Raw genomic sequence first — 25,846 nt, 5'->3', positions numbered from 1 at the left:
CTTTCTGCTCACACCCAGCTATTGTTGAATTATCTGGACCACAGCTGTTAAGCTATTCAAATAAACCCCATACACACACACACACACACACACACACATATGTATATATAATATTATTATATAATTGTATAATACATAATTATATATACTAAATTAAGAATTATATATTTATATATTATGTTATATATACTTATGTATCATATAAATGTATAACTAAATATTTTATGTATATAAGATATATGTAAATATAATATATATTTATGTATGATTATATATTATATAATTAATGTCTAATATTACTATAGGCCGTATCCATCCAGATAAAGGAACAAAGCTTTTTCTGGTTAATATCAAGTCTTCCTCTACTGGCAGAAGGCTCTGTCTGTGAGGAGAGGTGGGTGCCTGTATACACCACAAAACTGCAGCAAGAGTGATGGAGGCAGAGCCTTCCTAGGGTAACTCAGTCACCAAAAGGATGACTTGAGGCAAACACTATTTTATTTTCTTTTAAATAAAAATTTCATAAGCTACATCCTCTCTGCAACTCTCCCTTTGCCTCCAACATCTATCCCTCCTGACTTTATTCTCCCCCTCCCTCCCTCCCTCCCTTCTTTCCTAACTCCCTCATACTAAACCATTGAATTTGATTAGTCTTTCCCATATGCACATGAGTGTGGGGTCATCCCCTGGGGCATGAGTGTCATAATCGTACACACTCCCATCCACGTGTGCTTTCCTTCATGGCCCTAACACACCCACCCACATCTCTGCTGTGACCCTGAGGGGAGAGATAGGCGGGAGGGATTTAGCTTGGGACTTCCTGTTCTGTAATGCAATGCCTTCTGGCTCTTCTTTCGCAGTGTTGTTGGTTTTTTTAATTTTTTTTTTTTGTAATCAAATATACCCATTTGACTTCCTCATGTGATTATTTGTGAGCTACGTATTTTCAACACAAACACATTCCCTCTACAATGACATTCACATGTCACGTTATGATAACCACTTTTGAAATGAAAGCAGTGCCAAGAAAGTTTAAACCAAAGCTCACTGAGGGGACTACAAGTCCAGGGTGAAGCTAGTAACATATTGCTTTCTTTGTTCTAAGATGTTTAGACCCACTCAGCTATATTCCCGCCTACATTCACAAAATGCCCTCATAGAATGATGAAGGACACCTTAATAACAAAGAACACTCCCAATAATTTGTCTCTGGACATAGAGTGAGCTTTCAGGTGAGAAGGACTTCTACCTTAGGACAGACTAGAGAACAGGGGAGGGGAAGGAAGGGGAGGGGGAAGGAGAGGGGAGCAGAGGGGAGCATGGCAATGGGCATTTAGAATTACAGATTGAGTGCCAGGTCGCTCTTCTTTAGGATGTTATTTGATAATCTTCTTTGTCAATCACAGCCATTAAAACGTTAACAAAATAATGAGCAAAATTTGTGACTAAACTCAGGTGCACATTAAATGTCAAAATCATCTTCAGTCTTTAAGTGTGGAACATCAAATGTTTCCTTAGTGATAAACTTGAGTAGATTCTTGGACCTCTGGACTCTGGAGACATCTCCCCAGTCCCATGGTGCCTTTTGCTATCATCTTCTTACTCATCTCACCATGATCTACAGCTAAAGCCTCAAACCAACGATGCTTTACAAACCAGCAAACTTTCATCGACTTTCACGAAGACAACAACTCACAGTCACAAATGAACAACAAAGTTCAGTTTTCAAATCCAGGTAGAAATGTCCCATTCTGCTTCCGTTCCCTCCTGGACACCAAGAGGCAATGTCCTTGGGGCTTAGGAGTAAGTTGGATGGGAGGTGGGCATGGTGGCTCATTCCTTTAATCTCAGCATTGATAGGTGGGTCTCAACGTTTGAGACCAGCCTAGTCTACATGGAGAATTCCAGGATTGTCAAAGCTACACAGAGAAATTCTGTCTTGGACAAAGGAGGAGGGTATTGGATGAGAATTCCTGCTACAACCTTGTTCAAAGAAAAGTATCCGGATGTGGTATTTGAGAGGGGGACATCATAGAAACCAAGTTTGGTAGATAGCAGGCATGGTGAAGTGCACATTATGCTCCATTCTGAATTAACCTATCTCAGGACTCTGGTCAGCAGATTTGCTAGCACTCATTATTCCTACTGCCTTGAATGTCCTTCACAACTCCAACCTTTCTCCTTATGGGAAATCTTCTTGCTCACATGTACCTCTCTGCTCTGTGTTATCAACCAGACACTTAACCACATAAGACAAAACGTCCACTTCAGGAAACCAGGCAGTGCAAGGCATTCTGAAACCCAGTGATGGGCAGTGGGGGTGGATGGTGCAATGGCCCAGTTGATAAAGTACTTGCTATTCAATCATGAGGAATTGAGTTAGGGTCCCCGGTGCCCAGCAGAAGTCTAGATGTGGAACCAAGTACCTGTAACCCTAATACCAGGGAGGCAAAGATAGGAGAATCCTTGTAGCTCACAGTCTGGACAAAGGCTAAGCTCTAGATTCATTGAGAGACCCTGACTCAATAAAAAGGCTAGGAGCAATAAAAGACAATATTTGACATGGACTTTGGCTTCTATACATGTGTGCACACATACATGAACATGTATACAAGAGTATGCCATACACACCACACACATAACATATACACAACACACACACACAGCACACATGCACACAACACGCACATACTCACACAGCACAATACAACAACGCACTCACACAACACTACAAAACACACACAATACATGCATACAACACACACAACACATGCATACACAACACATACACACATACAACACACACATGCACACAACACACATACAGCAAAGAGATACACAACACATATAACAAAACACACACATCATACACACACACACCACACATAACACACACAACATACACACAACACACACATAAAACACACACAACACACATACATACAGCACACACAACACACGCACACACAATGCTGCTGATGCTGTGTTAACAGGACACTGACTGTTTCCTCTCGTGATGAACTAGATCAGAACGTTAAAGCTTAATGATGGGTGCTGGTGTTATTTCTCATTTAATACACACTACTCAGATCCATGCCACTCTGACAGACCTGTACTCAACAGCTGTCAAAAGTGGCATTTAACCCTGGACCATCAGCTCCTCCTCGAAGCGCAGTGTTTGCACAGGCACCATGCACCACATCGTTTGTGTTTGCATCTGAACGCCCATCCCGACAGCCCCCCATGCTGTAAATGGGCATATGATCACATCATGTGAGTATTCATCAAATTATCCACTCAACCTAGAGATACTGAATGTTGATCAGCCAAGCATCCTGTGCCAGTGAACCACGTGCAAAGCAGGGTGTCCTACCCCATCACTAAATAACACGGAGACTTTAAAACAAAGAGAAGATGATCTGTGCAGAATACAGGTAAGGCTTGTAGTCTACGATTCTCAAGGGAGTAGAAGACCTACATAGAAAAGCTGAAAACTGGAAAGTTCATCGGAGGCACCATCCCATGTTTTTGATACACACTGCCGATTAAAATGTATAAGGCGGCAGTTAAGGCAACAGAAATTGCTTCTGTATGGACCAAGAGCTGTGATTCCTGGGGACCCAAAGGTGAGTGAAACGCATAACTGTCCATACAGAGCAAGCAGGTCGCAGGAAAGGAGAGCCAAGGTAGAAGGCCTGAGACAGGCATAGAATAATTCACTTGCATACTATGGAGATGCATTATGTATTAGATAGCAGTGATTATTAAAGTCTGAGAGGGCATACCAATATTTAAAGTGTTTCTTGGTTTGTTTAGACTCTGATATGCTGGGACATGTTCAGATGAGACCAGCTTAAACAAAAGCTAAGTGCATTTCAGTCGGGGATGCGTTAGATACTCTCAGGTCTGCAAATGCATTGTCTTGCCAGTCACATTCTCAAAAGGCTTTGCAAGCCCAGAGAGTTTTCAGCACTAGGGGGAGGAAAAAAAAAAAAAAAAAAAAAACAAAAAACCCTGTTTACAGGAAGTGAACTTAGATTCATGCAAGTGCTTTGAGCAAATGTATTCTTTGTAATAATTGTATTACACAAACCAGAGTAAAAATAGCCAGATAATAGAGTTACCACTTGAAACAATAAGGAAAAGATTGAAAAATGCATCTCCAATCAAAAGAGTTCATTGATTCACCTGCTGAGTAGGCCTGGGGTGGGGGTGGGGTTGGGAAGACTGGGGAAGGCGGACCTGTGGTCCTGCAGGCTCTATGCAAGTGTTGGGCTGCATTTAGTACAAACTCACAATGGGCTATATTTGTGCCAAGGAATCCACAAAAATAGCTCATTGTATGATCGCAAAACTAAATCGGCTTCTACGTATTTAATAAAATTCAGTCAATCGAGCAAAATAAAATCACTTTGCTTTGAATTAAAGAGGATATATTTGCTGTAACCAAAGTAACACCATATGGCATGTAAATTTCAAGATAATTTGAACTTCATAGTTATCTTAGCACCACCATCGAGAGGATGCATCTCTCAACTGAATCCATGCCTGGAGAAGACTCTGCTTGGAAACAGCTGAGGTGTGTGTCTATTTCCGGGTGCTGGCTGTGCCTTTTCATGGTGTTTGGCCACATCGAGAGGACATGTTCCTGAGAAGCCAGAGAGAGGGCTGAGTGTCACTGTGGATCCATCCCAGGCCTCATCTCCCACCACTGAGCATGGCCTCCGCTATCCAATTCCCTTCAGGGATTCGGATTCTGTAGACTCCACCCCGTCATTCACCCAGGGCAGGCCTTGTCAGATCCCTCAGCCCTGGGAGGCACACACACCAAGCCTTGTGCAGTTAAGTTTAAATAATAGAGATTAATGTGTGGGAGCTCAAGTTGAGTACAATATCCTACAGATGGACCCTCTTGGGAAGGATAATCAGAAAGAGTAGTTTCTGAACCATTCTCTGAAACATGGGCTGATTCCTGAACAAATCCTGAGACACGGGGCTCAACTGAAGACTTCTCTGTGATCCTGGAGTCCTGTCCATCCATTCCTCAGTCACCCAGCGCCTTGCAAGCTGTTTGTAGTGTTCATCTCAGGGCAGACAAGCAGCCATAGCCCTTATGTCAGAAAAGAGGGGGATGTCTAGGGCTACGGAAGCAGGAGTCAGAAGCTCAGAGGTGTTGTCTCTCCTAGCTCAGAGGTTGAGTTTCTTATTCTGTTTCTTAATCCTCTGTAATTCTGGATTTAATTAGCACTGAAGCTTCCTAGTTAATTTCTCCATCAATGGCACTCACACATCTCAGCCACCCAATGCCTTCTCTGCTGTTTGCCATGGTCCCACTCTATTGTTAATTGACCAAGTTTAAGTTCACAGGAGGCCGTGTTAATTTCTCCATCAATGGCACTCACACATCTCAGCCACCCAATGCCTTCTCTGCTGTTTGCCATGGTCCCACTCTATTGTTAATTGACCAAGTTTAAGTTCACAGGAGGCCGTTTCATGGCTAGAGTGTACTGGGAAAACAGAAGCACTCTTTTACTGAACTGACAAGAGACGACTAGGAGAACACCTCGAGGGTGGGTTGAGAAAAAGAGTCAGGCATCGGTGTGTGCTGCTCTGTTTACCACAGAGTGTTTGAACAGGTGAGCCGACAAAGCGTGCTTGGGACAGAGCAGTCTGTCCTGGGTGTGGCACACAGATGCTATGCAAATCGCACATGGGATGGGTCGCTTAGGGCAGGTAATGAAACCAAGGGTGGTGCCTCCCTGGGGGCTTCTGTAGACATTGTAAGCACGTTATTTCTCATGAACATGACATTTCTAGTGATGTCTCATGACATGTTAGAATTTGTCAAATGCTAAATGCTGCTGGGATGAAATTTAGTGAGGTGTATTTCTTGAGCTAATATAGGACACTTACTTGAGGCATAACTTCTTGTTAGCCAGTAATAATCAAGCACACCCAGAGACTCACAGACATTCAGAATTAATAGGCAGCCCAGACCAGTTAAAAACCATCCAAGAGTGTTATCCACTTAGAATTTATAATTAAGAAAATAAAAAAGATGATTCTTCCTCTTCCTCTTCCTCTTCCTCTTCCTCTTCCTCTCCCTCTCCCTCTTCCTCTCCCTCCTCCTCCTCCTCCTCCTCCTCTTCTTTTTTTTTTTTTTTTTGTTTTTTTTTGAGACAGGGTTTCTCTGTGTAGCCCTGGCTGTCCTGGAACTCACTCTGCTGTCCTGGAACTCAGACCAGGCTGGCCTCGAACTCAGAAATCCGCCTGCCTCTGCCTCCGCTATCCAATGTGTGAGTGCTGGGATTAAAGGTGTGTGCCACCATGCCTGGCTGTAAGTGATCTTCTTATTCGACTTCTATCCTGAGGTTCTGTTTCAAGTGGCCATGTTGGGGAAGAGCTATTGCTGCCCTTGCGAAGGACTGAGGTCCTGAACCTCAGTGCTCTGTAAATCATCTACCTGTGGTACCCAGACAGACAGCAGACACACTCCTCTGAGGTAGATCCTGATGGCTAGGTCAACATCTGCCTCAGAGAAGTCAAGATGACAGGTGGCCCTCTCCTGTCTCTAGGTATTCAAACGTAAGTGGCATGCTAGGGATTCTAAGCTGAAGGTTGACATAAAAATGGTTTGGAGGACTGACCAACAAATGGAAAACTTGCAGGTCCCCAGCCAAGAACTTTGAAACATCATGTGTCCTGGCTTCCTAACTGTTGCTGTGATAAAAATGTCCCAACCTAAAGCAACTTAGGGGAGAAAGTATCAGCTCCCAACCCCACATTGCTATCCATCATTGGGGGAAACAAAGGCAGGAACTGAAGCAGTTAGTTGCATCTCACACACAGCCTTGAGCAGAGAGAAATAAATGCACATATGAGTGTTTGTGCATGGCTCACACTCTACATTTATACAGTCCATGATCCCCTGCCTAGGGAATGGTGCCACCCAGAGAGATCTGGGTCTTCCAGCATCAATGAACACAATCACAATAATGCCTCCCAAGTAGGCCTGCAGGGCAACCTAATCTAATTTCCCACAGAGACTTTCTTCCTAGATGATTCTAAATTATGGCAAGATAATAATGAAGGCCAACCACCTCACCATGCCACACCCTAAGATACAGGTTACAGAGCAACCTCTTTGGACAACTAGTGGGAAAGGTACCAAGCAACCACAAGAAGTACTCAGGACTTCACATAAGATGTAAGGCCACGGACCATACAAGAAGCATGTTTAAGACTCCTGTGGAAATGAGATGGATTGGGGATGTGAGAAGAGGAACAAAAGCAGTATTTGCAGGGGGTCAGGGACAGATTTTAAAAAGAGCAAACCAAAACTCTTTGAAGTGGAAACTAAGTCACGGAAATGAATATTCGGAACATGAATTAAGCATGTATACAGTAAGGGATGAGACATGGGTGTCATGGAATGTACCCAGAGGGGAGTGTGGTTGAGACCGAGGTGAAAACATCAAAGATAATCTGAGGAAGGAGAGAACGCAAAATGTGACATTGTCTTGAAGATGCTGGTGATGAGGGAGAGGGAGAAAGAAGCAGAGAGAAGTCCAAGATCCCTTATCTTTCAGATCTGAATAAACAAAGTTCACTTAACATGCTAATCAGCTGCCTCAAATGGCTTCAGCTTTTAAAAAGTATCACTCTGTCGAGATCCTGTGATAAGCTAGACAGAACACATGCATGTGGAATGTTGTTTGTCCAGTCTGTCCTTCTTGGTGACAGAAGAGCTTCAGTGCACAGAGCTGGGTCCGGGTTCTGACTCTCACTGTGGGGTACTGGGAGGAGTCATGCAGACCACATGTGGCCATAGTGAATGCCACGGACAGTGAATGCGCAATGAACCTGTGTGTTCAGAAGGTGGAGGGACAGCCTGTGACAGGTCAGGATCGCCACAGGGCAGTGGGCACACAACTCTACTGAGAGAGTGGGGGAGAAGGAAGGGGAGGGAGATGGGGAGAGGGAGAGGAGGAAGAGGAGGAGGAGAGAAGGGGGGAGTGAGTGAGTGAGTGAGTGAGGGAGGGAGGGAGGAAGGGAGGGAGAGAGAGAGGAGAGGCTGGGCTGGCCAGGGACAGCCTTGAAGACAGACAGAAGGGGGTGCTGATGGAGTACTTATAGATTAAAATACCTGAAGCAGTGCGTTTCAGTTTTCCTATTTTGGCAACTTTGAAACTGAAGCCCAAGGTTGCACAGTTTATAAGAGAGTGTGATGCCAAGCTGCTCAGCCTACAGAGATGAGCAGGCTGCTCTGCAGAGGGAGTCCTGAGTGCCCATAAGAGCTGTCCCAGTGCAGGCTTTATCCTTCAGTATGGATAGAACCCTCGCAGGAGGAGGCCATGTAGGTCTAGAAAGCACTACTCCCCACAGACAACTTTAGGAACCGCCATGCCTGCTACTCTGTGGCCCTGTGAGCCTCAGAACAAGGCTTCCTTTCCAACCATAACCCCAGACTCAGCCAGGATCTTTGATGCTATGCTTGGTATCTACAGAAGTATAAAAAACAAGTATATAAATCAAGCCTTGTATAATAATTCATATAGAAAATTACTATCAATTGTCTCCTTGGTATGCATCTCAGTTTATCATTTGTTAAAATGGAAAGGAAATATGCATTGTAATGTGATAGCTTATTTATTTTTATATAAGCCCACCACAGTTCCCCAGGCCCCTCAGTACATCTTGAGAGTGGTACCCCTCTAGTCCAGTTGAAACAAACACCTACCCTATCCAAGTGAATTTCTTGTTTATAACAACACAGAGATTACAGGTTATAGTAAAATATATCCCAAACTGGTGGTGGGGGATGCACAGGTTTGTTACAGCCTTTGAGAGTCTGTGAGCTTTCCTATGACCCAGAAAGCTCAACAACAACAACAACAACCATCTCAACCAGGTAAACACTGGACAAATGAGATGTGATACCTGTGTAGCAGCGTGTATACTTATGGCTCTAAAGCCCAGAGCAGCCTGCTAACTGCAGAAGACCTTTAAGAGAGTAATACGTGTAAAATACAACTACGCGTATACACACACACACACACACACACACACACACACACAGACACACACACACACACAGACACACACACACACACACAGACACACACACACACTCCCTGATGCGGGTAACAGAAGCCACAGTGCGGTGCAATCCTGCCAGAGAGAGAAAACGCAGGATGCTCCCCCTGGATTAGAAGATTCTGCGGACGACTGCCAGCCAGGAGGGAAAGCATACAGCAAAGGCTGTGGGCAAGGCACCTTGGCCAAGCAACCTGGCAAATATGGAGAGATGAGAGAAGGAAGGCTTGGGGGGGGGGGCAAGCCTGCAGGGAGTGTGGGTTTAGGGACTGCTCCCCTGCCAGCCTCACTGTAGGCTAGTGCTGCACAGCCGCGGAGACCCCAGGGCCTTGGGCTATCTGCCTACTGCAGACACCTCCACAGAGTTCTTTTTCTAGCAGCTGCACTGTCAGCCACTGCAGTCTCCTTGTCTCCCATGTCCTGGCCACCCAGCTTCTTAGGTGGGACATTCCCAGCAGAGCACTAAGGCTGACAGACACAGTGTGAGCCCTCACCAACACCACTGCAGCATCAGCTCCAGTGCGGTGCGCGTGGTCCCCCTGCCACGTGCCGACCCCTACTGTGGCTGCCGTGCTGGATGGTGCACACACATCTAGGGTTGAGTCGGTTTACCTCCTTAACTGAGCAGAGTGTTGATATGAATAAAAACCCACACCCGCTGAAGCTGCCACCAGTCAGCAGATGGGGGAGAGCAGATCCCTTAGCGTGACAGGCCTGGCCATCTTCTATGTTCATGAAAACCATCCTCCATTCCTTTCCCAACGATTTCTCCCCTAGTCCCCCATCTTCCCTTCCAATTTCACGGGCTCTGTTTATTTAAAGCCCACTGTGCTCACTGCGATGGGTTAAATGAGATGTCCCTGTAGTCGTGGGAACGTGAATACTTGGTCCCCAGGGTGTAGTGCTGGCTTCTCCCTTTCCCTCTCCCTCCTCTTCCCCTCCTCCCGGCCCCCTTTTTCTTGGTTGCAGTTTAAGATATGAACCCTCAGTTTCCTGCTCCGGATGCTATGCTCGCCATGTTGCTGTGCTAGCATGCCAGATGGTGGTAAACTCGTATCCCGCTGCATCCATAAGCCCAAATAAACCCTCCTACAAGACGTGTTAGCAGTGGTGCTTTATCACAGCAATCTAAGAGTGGTGCTTGTGTGGGCTCGGGTGTGGCACTTTCCACTGGAGCCTCTTGGAGGTTGCATCCCTGAACAAAACTGAGCCTCCCTCCCCCAGCAACCATCAGCTGCTAACAGCTCCTCAACAAGGGGCGGGGCTCCCCAGCAAGGGGCGGGGCTCCCCAGCAAGGGGCAGGGCTCCCCAGCAAGGGGCAGGGCTTCATGCTGGGGTTTGGTCTGGCTTGATCCTTCGCAGGTCAGTGTATGCTGTCATAGCTACTTGGTGGCCCTATGTCATTGAGGCACTGAACTGGGATACAGGCGGGACAGAAGTATGTTCCAGACCTGGCTGTATGCAGCTGGAACAGAGGTGTGCTGAGCCTTGTGCCAACTCCATGCTGAACATCAGGAAGGTTGTTTTTATGTTTTTGTTTTTGTGGTTGTTTTTGTTTTTGTTTTGTTTTTTTAATTTCAGTCCCCTAGTAACTTCCAAGTTCTGATTTTAAAGAATGTATCTTTAGCTTTACGTGCAGATGTGTAAACATATAACCTGATCCCAGGACTCTGTAAAAACCGAGGTGGTGACCCCCACATGTTTGATGTGAGCCTGAGGGAGTTCCCTAAAACACACAGAAGGAGTATACCAAGTCCCCTCGTCCCCACCCCACCCCTTCCAGGCCCTGCTGACAAACTCTTTCTCATTGCAACTAAATGAGTCCCACTTAAGGAAAAATGTTTTCTTTATCTCCTGGCTGGCACAGAAACACGGTATATTTTAGATCCCTCAGATGGTGTTCTGGCCTAGGATATGTGAGCGGACATTCTTACGGGAGTTTTAATTTCTGTTTGTACTTTTGTTGTTGTTAGCTTGTGATGTGTAGCATTAATCACGTGGCCCAATGAGAATGGAAGAAGGACCAGCAGCAGGCCTGGAGGGACTTGCTGAGAGATCCTACCCGGCCCCCTGGGGCCCTGAGGCTCCAGTGCCTTTCCACATTCAGGTTGATCCACCATCAAAAGATAGTGGGAGCAGGGGCTGTCTCTGGCAGCATCATTTGCCTCTGGACCTCTTTGCCATAGCTGGGCTACCTTGTCTTGTCACCATAGAAGAAAATGCATCTAGTCTTACTGCAACTTGCTATGCCAAGGCTGGCTAATAGCCTTGGGAAACCTCCTTTTTATTGAGGAGAAAGGGCAAAGGGATAGATTGGGGGGTTGTAGTCAGCGGGAGGAACTGGGAGGAGAGGAGGGAGGGGAAGGCGTGATTGGCATGAAAAGTAAATAACTTAAACAATAACAGAAAAAGATAATGGACTTCAGTAACTCTGATATGTCACTCATCAACTTGACCGGGTCATTCAAAGTCCTGACTCTTGATTTAATCCACTAAAGACTCTGGGCCTGATCCTGGATGAGGCCATAGTCAGGCAGCCACACAGAAGAGTGGAGGGACAATCCTGGAATCCAATGCTTCTGTGGACCTGAAAAACCTAACCCTTCCTTGTAATCTCTTCATAAGTGTGTGATCTCCATTGTTCTCTGTAGGATGCTAATAGGCAAAAGCTTCCTCAGGAGCAGTGACGGGTGGCGGGGTAGGGGCGGGCACACACTTGGCACTGAGTGGGAGCCAAGAGATCCCTGTCACCCACATGCACTGAGCGGTCTGCCTGGCCCATGAAGGAGAGAAGTATTTTGATCCCTCTCCCTAGGAGACTTGGTCTCCTCTCAACTGCACTCAACGACTGAGCATGCAGGCTTTGAGCAGGGCAAAACACATATGTGCCACTGAATATTCATGAACTGTGTTTATTGTTGCATATTCATGGGCTATAGGCAGTCCCTCTTGCTGAAGAGATTGTTCTCTAAATGCAGCCGGCATCCACAGCTCTGGCTCTGTTGCGACACAGGTGGGTTCAGCTGACAGCTCTGTCAGAGCACAAGTTTTGGCAGTGTGTTACCCAGCTAGGACAAAGGAAAGAGGTTACCTTCAGCTGGGTCCCATGACACTGTGTCCTCCAGGCGACCGAGACTGTGATCCTGAATGTCACTGTCATTAGATTTGGGGTCAACTAAGAGGCAAGCTTTTGGACCAGTTTCTGAGTGCCTTTCTAAGAAAGATTGACCAAGGTGTCAGGGCTCTCCCCCAGAGTAAGCAGCACTTCCCAGTGGTAGCCCAGACAGGATGTCAGGACGGAGGCACAGTGCTGCCTGCCTGCTTTTGCTCCTTGCTGGTGAGGGCATCCACCCTGTGGCTTTAGTGGCTGCCACCATCCTTTACTGACTTTTGAACCAAAGTTCTCCACTCATCCAAAGCGGACCAAGAATGAGTGGCTCTCCCCAGAGTCCACCCTGCCTTCTAAGCCGCACTGGATGGCTGAGGCAGGTTGAGCCTCACAGGTTGAGAAGTTGCTGCTTCTCAAGTATCGTCATCATCAGAACACAGTGTGAACCATCTATGAATCTCCCTGTGTAATACATTTTACCAGTTCTGGTCATTTAGAGAACCCTATCTAACATGAAGTCTTGGCAGTCCAGAGAACACATGGAGACTTCAAGAGAGGTTACCATGTGTTAAAACCCTAGATACGTGAGAAGGGGGCTGGGGTGTGGACAGTGCCTACCAGGGCTCAAAGGAACTCAGACTAATACAAAACGGGGTAGGGGAGGCCCCACTCCATACTCAGAGGGAAGGAGGCACTTCTGGCAGGGCAGTGTGGGTGCCCAGTGCAGTGGCAAAGGGTTCCACTTAGCGAGTGGCCGCTGCGGCGACTGGGCAGATGGGACTAGTCACTAGTATGACACTTTACTAGATCCATATAACAAGATCTGAAAGAACACACACACGCGTTATACAAACACACAAGTACATGTGCATACATGCACATATACACACATATGCACATATACACATGCCAGAGAAACACAGAAGCACACATGCATACATATATACATACATATATATGTTCACCTACACACATACATATACATACGCACATACACACATGCACACATGAAAACACCTGCACACACACATATACTTATATATAAACACACAAATGAACACATATAGTCAAACATAGACACACATAACATACATATATACTCTCACACAACACAGTCACACGTTAAAAACATACATACACACACAAGCTGTGAACATGACCCTGTGAAATCTCAGTGGGACCACCCAGTAGCCCTGCCCTTGCCCTTTTTCATTACCCAAATCTAAAACTCCCATCTATCTATCCAGTCACAGTGACCAGCTGAGCAAACCGAAGTCCACTCAATGGTCTCTATCTATGCCCATCTCACATCCCATAATTTACAGGCAGTAAAATAGATCTATGCTTATAATAAGTAAGTAGGGTTTGGGAGGATGGGGACAGAAGGCGGCAGGAGCTTCCTGTTCAGAGGTAAGGTGTGTCTTACTAATGTTCCCCCAGCCAGTGCTCTGCGGGGGTCCTGGAGGTGCTAGGTGTCTGGAACACAGTGAGAAAGCTGGACCCTACTCTGCTCAGACCCGCGCACTGTGATGCTGCAGCAGACCCTGCTTTGCTGTTAAAGCAAAGCTCATTCCGAAATCCACATTTTAAAAAAGCAAAAGTAGTGTTTTCATCCCTGGTAGACCTGGGGCAACATCTTCTAATCAAAAAACAATTTAGTCCTGAATAAAATCTCATGTGTCTTCCTTGACAGATGCATAATGGTTCAAACTGCCGGGGTCTCATCTCAGCTTCGAACATCGATGGTGAGCAAGGTTGGGCCAGGTCTGGGTTTTCACCACCACATAAGTCATAAATAAACGTCTGGTTCTCAGAGCGTTTTGGGTTTGGGAATAATGAGTAAGTCATTAAGGCCAGATCCCCACGTCTCCAAACTCACAAGCTAATGCATGCCAAGCCCGGATTAGTGTTGAGCTGTGTTCTGACCCAAGAATGACTTTCTCTTTCCATGACTGAAGTGCACGAGCCCACTAGGAGTCGGCAGGCTGATCCGTCTCACTTAGTAACGTGTGAACTTCAGTACAACTTCCCACAACTGAAGCCACCACCAGTCAGGCAGTGGAGGGGCCTGGAGGGCGGTCAACCATCCTCTCCCTCAGAGACTGGGGCTTGGTCTTTGTGGCCATGCATAAAACATGGTTTGATAAAATCAAACGATACAGTGTCTGCCCTACCTCCCAACAGCTTGCTCTTATCCAATGCTCTGTTCTAAGCACCCTCAGTGTTTACTCTATTTTTATGTAGAAGTGCTTCAAGTAACCATGATAAAATTACAAGGAAGCACACACCCACCCTGGATCATGTGACCTTTAACCTTTCCAATCAAATGTGATTTCCCCCCACTAGAAATCTCACGAGAAATTCCATTTATGCTAAAATATATGTCTAACCCTCTTGTGTAATCCTTCTGACCCCTAGCTTATTGTGTGACTTCACCCTTAAATTTGAACAGTGTTTAACTGTCCAAAGCGTGGTGAGGGGAGGGGAATTAAGAAATGGTCAAGCACACAGTTGAAATGAGGTGGGATCACTACCGACTTGAATACTGTGCAGATTCTGACCCAAACCACCAAGGATGGGACAGCCAGGCATGTTCACATTAGCTTGGCACGTGCCAGCTGCTGACCTGGCTGGCCGCTGCAGCCCCTGGTCAGCTCATCCTCACCATGGTGACATCAAAGGTGACTCTCTACTGTTACTGAGAATCAACAGAGCCCTGTAGGAAGCCATCCTCGAAGCACCCAGTGTCAACAACAAAGCAAGAGATGCCTCCGTGCATAAAGAGTTCACGAGTTTAAAGCTCATGCAGAAATCTCGCTGATTTAAGACACGGTCACGTGATCCATGCAAATGCACTGGTTCAAAAGTCCTATATATAGCTGCCTATTGATGCTGAGGGTGGAGTGACTCACAAAGTCTTGCGATACCACCTCAAAAATATTATTCAAGCAAAAAGCTACACAATATAACTTGTCTGGAAACTTAGTTTTGAATAAAATTGCGTAAGTCTTCCTAGACAGATGCCCAATGGTTCAAGCTGCCAGGGTCGGCATCTCAGCTTAGAACACGGGGCAAGCATGGGCCAGGTCTGGGTTTTCACCACTCCTTAAGTCATAAGACTTATAAACACAGGTTTACAAGACCCCTCTGCAGTTTTCACACACAGGTCTTATAAACCATCAGATTTTCCCTTGCTTAAAACCGTGTGCCTGAACAAATGCTGGTATGTCATGGAGTCATGGAGAGTCACCTTTAAATGACCCTGAAGTTTTTCTTTACCTTGAAAAAAAAAGTCTGAAATGTCTTCAGATTCACCCCAGCCCTGCAGTTAACGACTCAGCAGAGAACACACTTTCCTGGGAGTTAATTGCTCAGCTCTCCTGTGACAGGTGCTAGCAGCCATCACAAGTTCAAACCACGGTGAGGTGACTCAGCTCTCTGAGCGCAGGTGAGAAGCAGGTCACCTGCTCACAGTCAAATGACTGCTTTCCAGCACAGTTCGAAGCCTGACCTCTGCTGAAGAACATTAGGGTGCCGTCCCACAATCCTCTCCATCATCAGTCAGCCAGGACGGGGATTAAGAGTCTCTTCTTCGGGTTTAAAAGCCTAAGTTTTCTAGAGGCTAAACCCAGCAGGGAGATCATTTAAAGTGAGCAGCAATGACAGCATACGCTGCTTTCATTAAATGTCGATTTGCAGGAATATAAATTATATTTATCTCCCACATATGACACTGTGTGCACAAAAAATGAAATGTTATTTACGTAAGAAATGTGGGGCAAGGAAAAGAAAAACACGGGAAAAAAAGTGTAAGCAAAAAGAATGAAAGTTTGGTTTGGCATTGGTTGGCTGGGCTGGTTTGTGTCCCTTTGAGGTGTGGGGAGAGCGCCCTCTTGTGGGATTCTCAGGGCATGCATTCTGCCTAGTCAGAGCTTGATAAAGGCTAGAGGTGCTTTGGTAAATGCTGTTTTCATGAACTGGAGGGATGGGTGCCCACCCCTGCCCTGAGCAAGCTCTGCAGTTAGGCAGAGGTGCTGTGCTCTAGCGAGCCTTCCTGTGCTGTAAGCAGAGATGTGTGTATAGGTGGACTTTAGTACTGATGTAGGGTCTATCTGTATCTGTGTGGGATTTAGAATACCTTATAGCATGCACATAGCTGAAGTTAAAGATGCATCTGCTGCACGGATTCTAAAACCACAGGCAGAGACAGTGCTCGTCCTTTAGAATAACGGTCACAGAAGGCATACTAAGTGCAAGGGCCCTGCAGTCCCTGGACTGCTGCACATGCCTCTTAGTGCTTCACGTAGATAACGAGCTGTTGTGTGTGAGACAGGCTGCAGGCTGTGGTGGTTTGCACACTAGTAAGACACAGCCTACTTCATCAACATCATACTTGGCTAGTGTGTGTGTGAGAGGGGGGGAGCAAGCAGAGAAGGAGAAGGGGACTGTGTAAATTCAGATGAGGTTTGTTTAAGACAGGGATCAGCAGGTTTGTGCAGAATATGGGGTAAGCAGATACATCCTGCAGCACACAGGGGCTCCTGTCCTCATATGAATAGCACCCACTAGCTATTCATAATGCACGCTAATAAGACACTTGCTTTGTTGCAGGGCACCGAACTCTTTGTGACTCCTGACTGTCCCTGCTGGGGCTCCTCACAGAGACACCACAGGTTCATGGCTTTGTATCAGTTTAGGGCCCTGCAACATCTCTTCCAAGAGAGACAAGCATCTGATGTAGCCTGTGCGTGAAGTCACCGTTATGCTTCCTACACACTCTGATCACATGCAATGGCCCCTTGCTGTATCTTAACACCACACTTTCCATTGAAGCCCTGGGACAGCTCTCAGTTGACCAGGATGCTGCCCCCAAGTGCATGTGAGGACTCAATAGGTGTCTGTATGTCAGGAGCCATCTGAGGTATCCCTCTCTCATCTCAGAGTCATCAGCTACCACGCGGCTCCCTGACCTGGTTATGTATCACGGAATCACGCCGGTGACCACACACTCGTTTATCACAGGCTTCCCCACAGGAATACAACAGACTAAGCCAGAGAATTTAGCATAGTGAAGTAGAGATGAGCTGGAGACCCCACGTCCCAGCAGCCTCTGCTCTGGGTACCATTCACTCCTTATAACTTCTAATTCTCATCCAAACACAAATCTGGTACAGTGCCATGTGGGGTCTGGCTGGCTTCTGGTAGGAGAGAGTATGTAGAACCAGTGTTCCTCAGGAGACCACCTTTGTGACTTCACGTGTCACCAATGACTGCATTTCCCCAAAGCTTTGACCTCCCATGAAGAACAACCACCCTTGATTTAGCACTGAGAGTCCTCTCTTTCTTGTGTAAACCCAGTGACTATTAGCTACCCGCACCATGGCCCGACACATTACAAGATGACAGCAGATCAGACAGTGTTTCCCAAACAGCATCCGCATGCTTACAGAATGCTAGGATTTTGTCCTCCCATCTGAGACACAGTAAGACAGTCCAGCATATTAATAGATAGCTCAGCCCTGACAGTGGCCAACAGCCTTCCTTGGGCATATGAAGACAATTTGAAGCTGAGAATTGTGCTTCCAATGTTCAGGAAACTGTTATAAAGCCTTTGATCACTCACCGGTGTGCACAGAAGTTATTAAGGTGAAGTCCACATTTTTCTTCCGAAGATAACCCGTCCATCAACCAGGAGAAAATCAGAAAGGTGCCCTGGCCGGGAGGCTGAGCCACAACCCTGGACTTCTCCAGCATGTAAGTGGAAATTCTGGCTGGTTGGGAAAAGAGACAGGATTCTGTTAAATGGCATTGTTAATTCAATTTCCATAAATTTACATGTTAATTAATTATAAACCATGACAACAAAGCTCCTTTTCCAGCACAGACATTCAAAAAAAAAAAAAAAAATAGAAGAGACTTTATTTTCTACATTAGTTTAGGCCCTTCAGAGACACTCAGCCCAAGGCATTGGGAGTTCAGAGCCCTGACCCCTGCTGCCATAGCCTATATGGTCCCTGGAAGCAGCTTATATGATACTTGGTTAAGTCTGAGGGGCTGGTGCTGGTCTGTGCTCATCTGAAAAGCTCATGCTTTATGTAAGAGCTCACTCTTCGTCTAGCAATCCTATCTATCCCTTTAGAGAAACTTATCACTGTGTGCAAGATCTACCCTTATTCTATGACACAGGATTCCCTCTGTCTTAGTCATGGTTCTCTAGAGAAACAGAACTGAAAGAATGAACACACACACACACACACACACACACACACACACACGCATACATTTATTGCAATATATTTATTATACAAATATATTTAATACATACATTCATTAGGATGGCTTATAGGCTATCGCCCAGCTAGTCCAAAATTGTCTACCAATGGAAGGTTCAAGCAAGAATACAGTAGTTGTTCAGTTCATAAGGCTGGATGTCTTATCTGGTCTTCCTGATACACCAGAATCCTAAAGAAGTAGGCTCTAACTCCAGCAAAGGAAATTAGCTAGCAAGAGCTGGGGGCAGAGTATAAGCTCACTTCTTCTGTGTCTTTTATATAGGCTGCCACAAAAAGTGTGGCCCAGATTAAAGATGGATCTTTGCACCTCAAAACATCCAGATTACAAGTGGGTCTTCTTACTTCAAATGATTTAATTAAGAAAAATCCTTTGCAGGTACATCCAGCCGCTTGTGTTTTAGGTAATTTCAGATTAACTAAAGAATAGTAGATAACCAAGAATAGCTGTCATGGCCTCAGTCTGCAGTGTGTGTGTGTGTGTGTGTGTATGTGTGTGTGTGTGTGTGCATGTGTGTGCACATGTATGCATGTGTGTGTCAAGTGCTTGTGCATTTGTATATTTGCATGCATGTGTGTCTTGTGTGTGACGCATGCATATCTTCATGGTGATCTGACCAAGGAGAAATCTGAAGTTTAGATCTTAGCATTTTCATTCTTTTTTTTTATTTTATTTTTAAACAAAAATGTTTGGTGTTTTTTTTTTCCCTGCTAGATCTTAAGTGTGAAATAAGTTACCAGCCAGGAGAATGTGCACTTGGCTCTGTGCAGGTGTGCCACAGGTCACCACCCTAGCCCTGCCCGTGGTTTTCTGTGTCAGGTAAGAAGCAGCAGGTAAGGGGTAGAGGCTGAGATCCTGCTGGTTCTGGCCTTGGCCCAGGCTGATGCCCACACTCTTCTCCCAGCAGAGACTCCAGCTTCAATTGAAGCACTGATCATACGCCAAGTCACGAGTGACTGGAAAACCCTCATCTAAATTCCTAAGCAGGGTAATTATTAATCATGCTAGTTAGCACATCTCCAGCAGTGAATTAAATTGCTTGGGATTAACGGGTTCTGATGAGCAAGATTGAAAGAAAATAGCATTTTGAAAGAGCATCTACATGCAGACTCAAACACAGGCAGAGCAGAGTCCAAGCTGAGGAGAGGCTGCAGTGTCTGAAGTGAGCTATAAGTTCAAGGAGGCAGAGGGGCTCTGGATGTGAGAGGTTCCAGCACTTACTGCAGCCAGGCCTGCCAGAAAGAGCTCCCCTCAACTGCCAGCCTGCCTCAACATGCATGCTTTGAAACAGTTTTTACAGTGGAAACAATCTTGACCATAAATGCGGTATCACCCTTCACAGTTGTCTCCAGACATGTACATATGAATATATTTCCCCATGAACACATGCTATTTGTTTGTAGCTGTCTTAGTTGGAGTTTTATTGTTGTGAAGAGACACCATGACCAAGGCAACTCTTACAAGGAAAACGTTTAATTGGGACTGGTTTACAGGTTCAGAGGTTCAGTCCATTATCATCATGGTGGAAGGCATGGCGGTATCCAGTTGGGAACATGGCAGCACTCAGGCAGACATGGTGCTGGAGAAGGAGCTGAGAGTTCTACCTCTTGATCCAAAGGTTGACAGGACAGACTTTTTCACACTGGCCAGATTTGAGCATACAGGAGACCTCAAAGCCCCGCCTCCACAGTGATGCGCTTCCTCTATCAAGGCCACACCTCCTCAAATAAGGCCACACGTCCTGATAGTGCTACTTCCCATGGGCCAAACACATTTAAACCACCACAGTACCCAATATTATCAGCAAGTACAGTATTTCACAGAGACAGGCCAATTTTTGTTCACTATTAAGGGGAGTAGAAGAAATGAGTTACTCTCCTTCAGGCTACCCCCTCCAAGCCTCATCTCCTCCCACCTAGCAGACTCCACCCATGCCTATCTTCTTACTTCACAGCCTGGGCTCACTCATGCTGAGGTGAGCAGTCATCTTCCCGTGAGCCATCATGGATCATGATGTGAGGGGAGGAGCTCTTCTGGGAACAATCCCAGGCCTTGTGCTACTGAGCCTGGCGTGGAAGCTGTGTTCACCTTTGGTGTCTTTTTGTCCATCTTTAGTAGGAGGAAGGGAGCACAGACCATCTCAGGATCCCTCTGGAGTTCCAGAAGGTACCACTAAATATGGCGTCTCAGACTGTCTTCTCAGTGCTGGTGGGCGCCTTTGTATTTTAAGCCCATTTCTTTATCTCCAAAGCCAAAGGGAACCTAGTTCTGTACTCTGACCAGAAGCAGATCTGGGAAGGTCTGGTGTGGGGCTAGGGTCAGGGCCCTGAAGGAATATGGTTTCTGGGAACTTGGCTTTTCCACCTGAAGAAACCATAGTGGTCAGTTTTGAAGTTCTCTGTGCTATCTGCGGCACATTTGGGATATCCTGTGCTTCTTTTGTGCAACATGGCTTGATTAGATTCAATTGTATGATGGATTTCTGTTCACTCTGTCCCATATTTTCCCCTTTAAAACTGTATAGTAAGATGTTATGATTCTTTTTTTGTTGTTGTTGTTTTGGTTTTGTTTTTGTTTTTTCAAGACAGGGTTTCTCTGTGTAGCCCTGGCTGTCCTGGAACTCACTCTGTAGACCAGCCTGGCCTCAAACTCAGAAATCTGCCTGTCTCTACTTCCCAAGTGCTGGGATTAAAGGCGTGAGCCACCACTGCCCAGTTGATGCTGTGATTCTTTATAAACTTGTTTGGTATTAGATAATAAGATATAGCTTATGCAAGACCTCTCTCCAAAAGGGAATTCCAAACCATCCAGGTTGTTGCCAAGAAAACTATAGTTTTCTCTCTACCTGATGCCAAGAGAGGGAAAGGTGCTGCAACTGAAAACAACACCCTCAAACTCACTGGACGTGGGGAGGTGGGGCTGGTGCCTATGAAGAGCCTTCGAACTCTCTTTTCAGTGTCTTTGGAACAGGAAGGTACACTGCATGCTATCCAAAGAGAAACGTGACACCAACCCAGCCACAGACTCTTTGATTCCCAATGGTATACTGCCTGCAGGGTATAATAAGGCAATGGTAGCACAAAGCTCATGAAAGGAACCAACCTATATCTGATTTAACCTACTCCATGAGATGGAGCCCATACTCAACACCTCTTGGGTGGCCAAGCACATGACACTTAGTAGCTCGGGACCTAGGAAGTAGGTCATAGCAATAAAATGACTGCAAATGGCATTGGGCTCTGCTCATCGATCAGTGTCCCTCCCCTCACATCCTTCCCCTCTGCAGAAGAGGAGGCAGAAGGAGTGTCAGGACCAGAGGGGATGAGGGCCACCAAGGAACCAGGCCTTCTAAATCAACTGCACAAAGCTCATATGAACTCACAGAGACGGAGGCAGCGTGCACAGGGCCTGCCCAGGTCTGCACCAGCTCCTCGCTGTATGTATAGCTTCCAGCGTAGTGTGTATGGGACTCCTGAGCACGGGGACAGGGGCCACTGACACTGGTGCTTGTTTCTTTGTCTTTCCCAATTCCGATGTGTTATTCCTATTTTACGTATTATATTATTATACCCATTGTATCATATTATGTTTCTTAGAAGCCTTTTTTTCCTAACAAGAGATAGAAAGTGAGTGGATCTGGATGTGGGGGGAAGTGGAAGGGAACCGGGAGGAGCAGAGGGAGGGGACTGTAAGCAGGATGTATTATGTGAGGGGGAAATACATTTTCAACGAAAGGAAACATTTGCATGTGCTCTCTGGTGACTGACAATCTCATAATTTTGTTCACCACTTAACAGAAGAGCTGTAACTCGGGCACTGGGGACAGGCATTCTTTCATCTCACAGGTGTACTTGTATGGCGGTCTACAAACCTCTGCTTTCTTGGACAAGAGAGGGGACCGTCAAGGTGAAGACAGTGGGCAAATACAGGCTGCTTTCTGACTCCGTGGAACCTTCTTTGGCAAATCTTTCCTTATGTTTACACACTGGCTCCCTGTGCACTTACCTGTGAGGTGAAGTCCCTCAATCCTGAAGGATGATGGTTTCTACACTGGGGAACCAGGAAGGATAGCTTTGTTAAGTGGGTAATTAGCTGGGGAAAACATGGAGGTGGGAGCCAGACCCATAAGTTATTTGTTAATAAAATTTATGCAAATTTTTTAAAAAAATCAGTTTATAACTGCTGGTTCATAAAACTAAGCCTGATGCTTTTTTATGTTGCAATTTGTGATTACATTCTGGCAAAAATAATTGGTGTTAAATTATTTAAAAATCACTAATAACAACCTCTAGAGAAAGCATCTATCAGCCTTAACATTATTATGGTAATTCTCCGTGACCAATACAATGGTAATCACTGCTTTGTACATGCTGATAACTTAAGCAAATATAGTCTATCATAAAGCACAAACGCATCATGTCATCTTCATTTACTTGACCTGATTTGAATATAATAGTCTTACTGCAATTTCATTAGCTATTGTAATGAACATTTACAATTCAGCTGCTTTCATAGCAGCTCAGCTTGAGTGAATGAGCTCTCTTGGTAGTTTAAATTAATGCATCTTTCCTTTTTATAAAGGGTGTGCATGTGAGTGCATGTGTGTGTGTGTGTGTGTGTGTGTGTGTGCATGCACGCGTGCTCGCACGTGTGTGTATAGTGTGCTTGTGATATGTGTATGTGCACCTATGTATGTGGTGTATGTGAATGGTGTGTGTGTGTGTGTGTGTGTGTGTATGTGTGTGGTATGTGTGTGTGTGAACCTGTATGTGTAGTATATATAAATGGTATGTATGTATGTGTGTATGTGAATAGTGTGTGTATAGTATATGCGAATGGTGTGTGTAGTGTGTGTGCGTGTATGTGTGTGTGTGTGGTTTGTGTGGTGTGTGTGTGTGTGGTATGAGTGGTGTGTGCAATATGTGTTTTGTGTGGTGTGTGTGGCTTGTGTGTACATGTGTGTATGGTATATGTGAATGATGTGTGTATGTATGTGTGCGTGTGGTGTATGTGAATGGTATGTGTGTGGTGAATATTAATAGTGTGTATGTGTGGTATGTGGTATGTATGTATGTGGTGTGTATAGTGTGTATGTGTGGTATATGTGTAGTGTGTATTGTATGTGGTATATGTATGTGCACCTATGTGTGTGTGGTATGTATGATGTGTGTGTGTGTGTGTGTGTGGTATGTGTAGTGTGTGTGTGTACATCCTGGTGCACTCTCTAACATCCATGTGAAAGCCAGCAGTTGTCATTAGGCATCCTCTTCTGTGACTTCCATCTTAGTGTTTGTCTGTGTGTCTGTGTGTCTGTCTGTGCCTGTGTGTCTGTGTCGTCTCTCTGTGTGTGTATTGGGTCCCTCCAGGAAAAGTCCCACACAACACTTTGTTACAGCAGGTATCAGAGCCTGACATTCTGGAACATTCCCAGGCTTCTTGCCCACTTCATTTATGGATGCTCACATTACCAGGGAAGCAAGGCTGCCGTATCCTTCCCGGGACCTCAGAATACCAGACTAGCAGTGGTCAGAGGTCTCCTCTCCAGACTGAGAGTTTTCTTGGCACAAGCAAGCATCTTTGTAGCGACCTTGCCTTAGTGTTCCGACTGCATACAACTGCTTTCAAGGCTCTGTCCTCCACTCCCTCAACGTATCTGAGCATATCACTGTCATGACAGGAAAGCTCCCAGCACCCCTGCGCCTCTATGATGGATGCTCCTGTGATTAACTGATTGGCATGGACTGTATCTTTACACGGCACAGCACACTTTTGTTCTCAAGTCCTGTCCATATGGTAAAATGGATAAGTCCATCACAGTCTTCACTTGAGTCTCTTCTGCCCAGTATCAGCGTCACCCTGCCTGTTCTTCAAAGAGGATGCACTCAGACTTGAGTTTCATGATGAATTGTCTCAGAGTACACGATTTTCAGTTTCCTTTTACAAGGAGCAGAGGTGAGCTCTGAGGCAGATGCAGGGTCTCTCCTTGGCAGTGCGTGGACTATGTTTGTGATATCCAGGCTCTCAACATCAGCATCAGGATGGCGAAAGGCTGCATTAGGCTTAGTAGGAGCTATGCTCTCAAACATCAGTGACTCTGAGGCTCCCCACAGAATGTCCTGCCACACAGTGGAGCAAGCAAGTGGCCAGTGAGTGACTTGGGACGCCACACTGCTCACAGACTGCCAGTTTAACCTGACCACAGGCGTCACCTGGGTCTGCACAGCCATGTGGCAAAGGACAGTCACAACCTTTCCTGTCTGGTCTCTGGGAATTTCTCACCTAGGAATCTTAGACTGTGCCCAGAACCTGCTACTGGTCAGTAAAATCTTGAATTGTAAATGAGTTTCCAGAAAAAAAAATACACAGCTAATATTTAAAGCAAATAAGAAACCGATTCTGTTTCAGTTTAGTTTGGTGGTTGCTTTAATGTTTAGATTGGTTGTAATTCAATCATTTAAAAAAAATCAGATTTGATTTAAACAGATCTCACTGGGCGCCATGTGAAGGAACTGCACGTGGCTATAATTTGTTTGAGGGTTTGCATTTTTGTGGGAGGACTACTCCTGTCAGGTGTTTGTTTGTTTGTCTTTTTTGATAAGTCCTTCTTTCTGTGTTGTGTGCTTTATACAGCACTCCTCCTGGGGAGGCTCACCTCGCACTTGAGAATATTTTTGATTCCCAGTGAAGTCTGAACTTGAAACCTGACGCCTCAGGATGCACAAGGCAGCCCAGGCTCCTCTGGGCACACCTGGTCATCGTTATTATAAGACAGTTCTAGGGTACGAATAAGAGGTTTATAAATCCATAAGTGGTGGCGAGTGAATTCTCTTCCGGTGATGGGCTGTCATTGGCTTCTCTCTGCTGTGTGCTGACTTGGGGTTGTCTAGATAGTGAATGTAAGCTTCACAGCCCCCATGGCCTCTGTCTCTCTAGGAGCAGGCGCCCTCTGCTGGCTACATGCAAACTCACCTCCAGTTATGTGCTTTCTCCTCTGACAGCACTGCAGTTCCCAGTACTGTATGAGGCAACTGGACACATTGTTGAGTGTGGTCTTGGCATGTCCGAAGGCCTCCACGATGTATATGGCCTGCAGTAGGAGAGAGAATTTGATTGGACTGCCCCTTAAAATGAATAAAAACAGAGAACCGTTGCAGCCTTGCTGCTGGGACTATGTTGCTGCTTGGTGAAGGCTCTGTGCTCTCCACATAATGCAGGCTGTCCTCGCCTCAGGTGGAAACTACAAGTGCACACAAGACTGTAGCCACTATTAATGTCACATATTTTACCTGCCTGCACAGAAATGGAGGCCAGTGTTCTACACACGCACACACACACACACACCTGCACGTG

General features: G+C 45.8%; 1 protein-coding gene and 1 long non-coding RNA gene across 5 annotated transcripts in view; one reads left to right on the top strand and one right to left on the bottom strand.

Moving 5' to 3' along the window:
- Myo16 (myosin XVI) overlaps nucleotides 1-25,846 on the bottom strand; it is a 480,832-nt gene that overhangs the window by 203,624 nt on the left and 251,362 nt on the right. For all 4 annotated transcript variants that reach the window (NM_001319151.1, XM_006508779.3, XM_006508780.4 and 1 more), the window contains exons 15-16: nucleotides 25,466-25,583; nucleotides 17,829-17,976 (exon numbers count right to left, since the gene is read on the bottom strand). In NM_001319151.1, coding sequence (NP_001306080.1) covers nucleotides 17,829-17,976; nucleotides 25,466-25,583 — 266 coding nt within the window. The remainder of the gene's footprint in view (nucleotides 1-17,828; nucleotides 17,977-25,465; nucleotides 25,584-25,846) is intronic.
- Nucleotides 876-17,830, top strand: Gm51561. The gene is made up of 3 exons (XR_003947504.1): nucleotides 876-7,900; nucleotides 13,899-13,950; nucleotides 16,817-17,830. It is a non-coding gene; the product is annotated as a predicted gene, 51561 (long non-coding RNA).

Source organism: Mus musculus, chromosome 8 (assembly GCF_000001635.26).
Source record: "Mus musculus strain C57BL/6J chromosome 8, GRCm38.p6 C57BL/6J".
NCBI lineage: Eukaryota > Metazoa > Chordata > Mammalia > Rodentia > Muridae > Mus > Mus musculus.
This window is presented reverse-complemented; position numbering and strand designations above follow the sequence as displayed.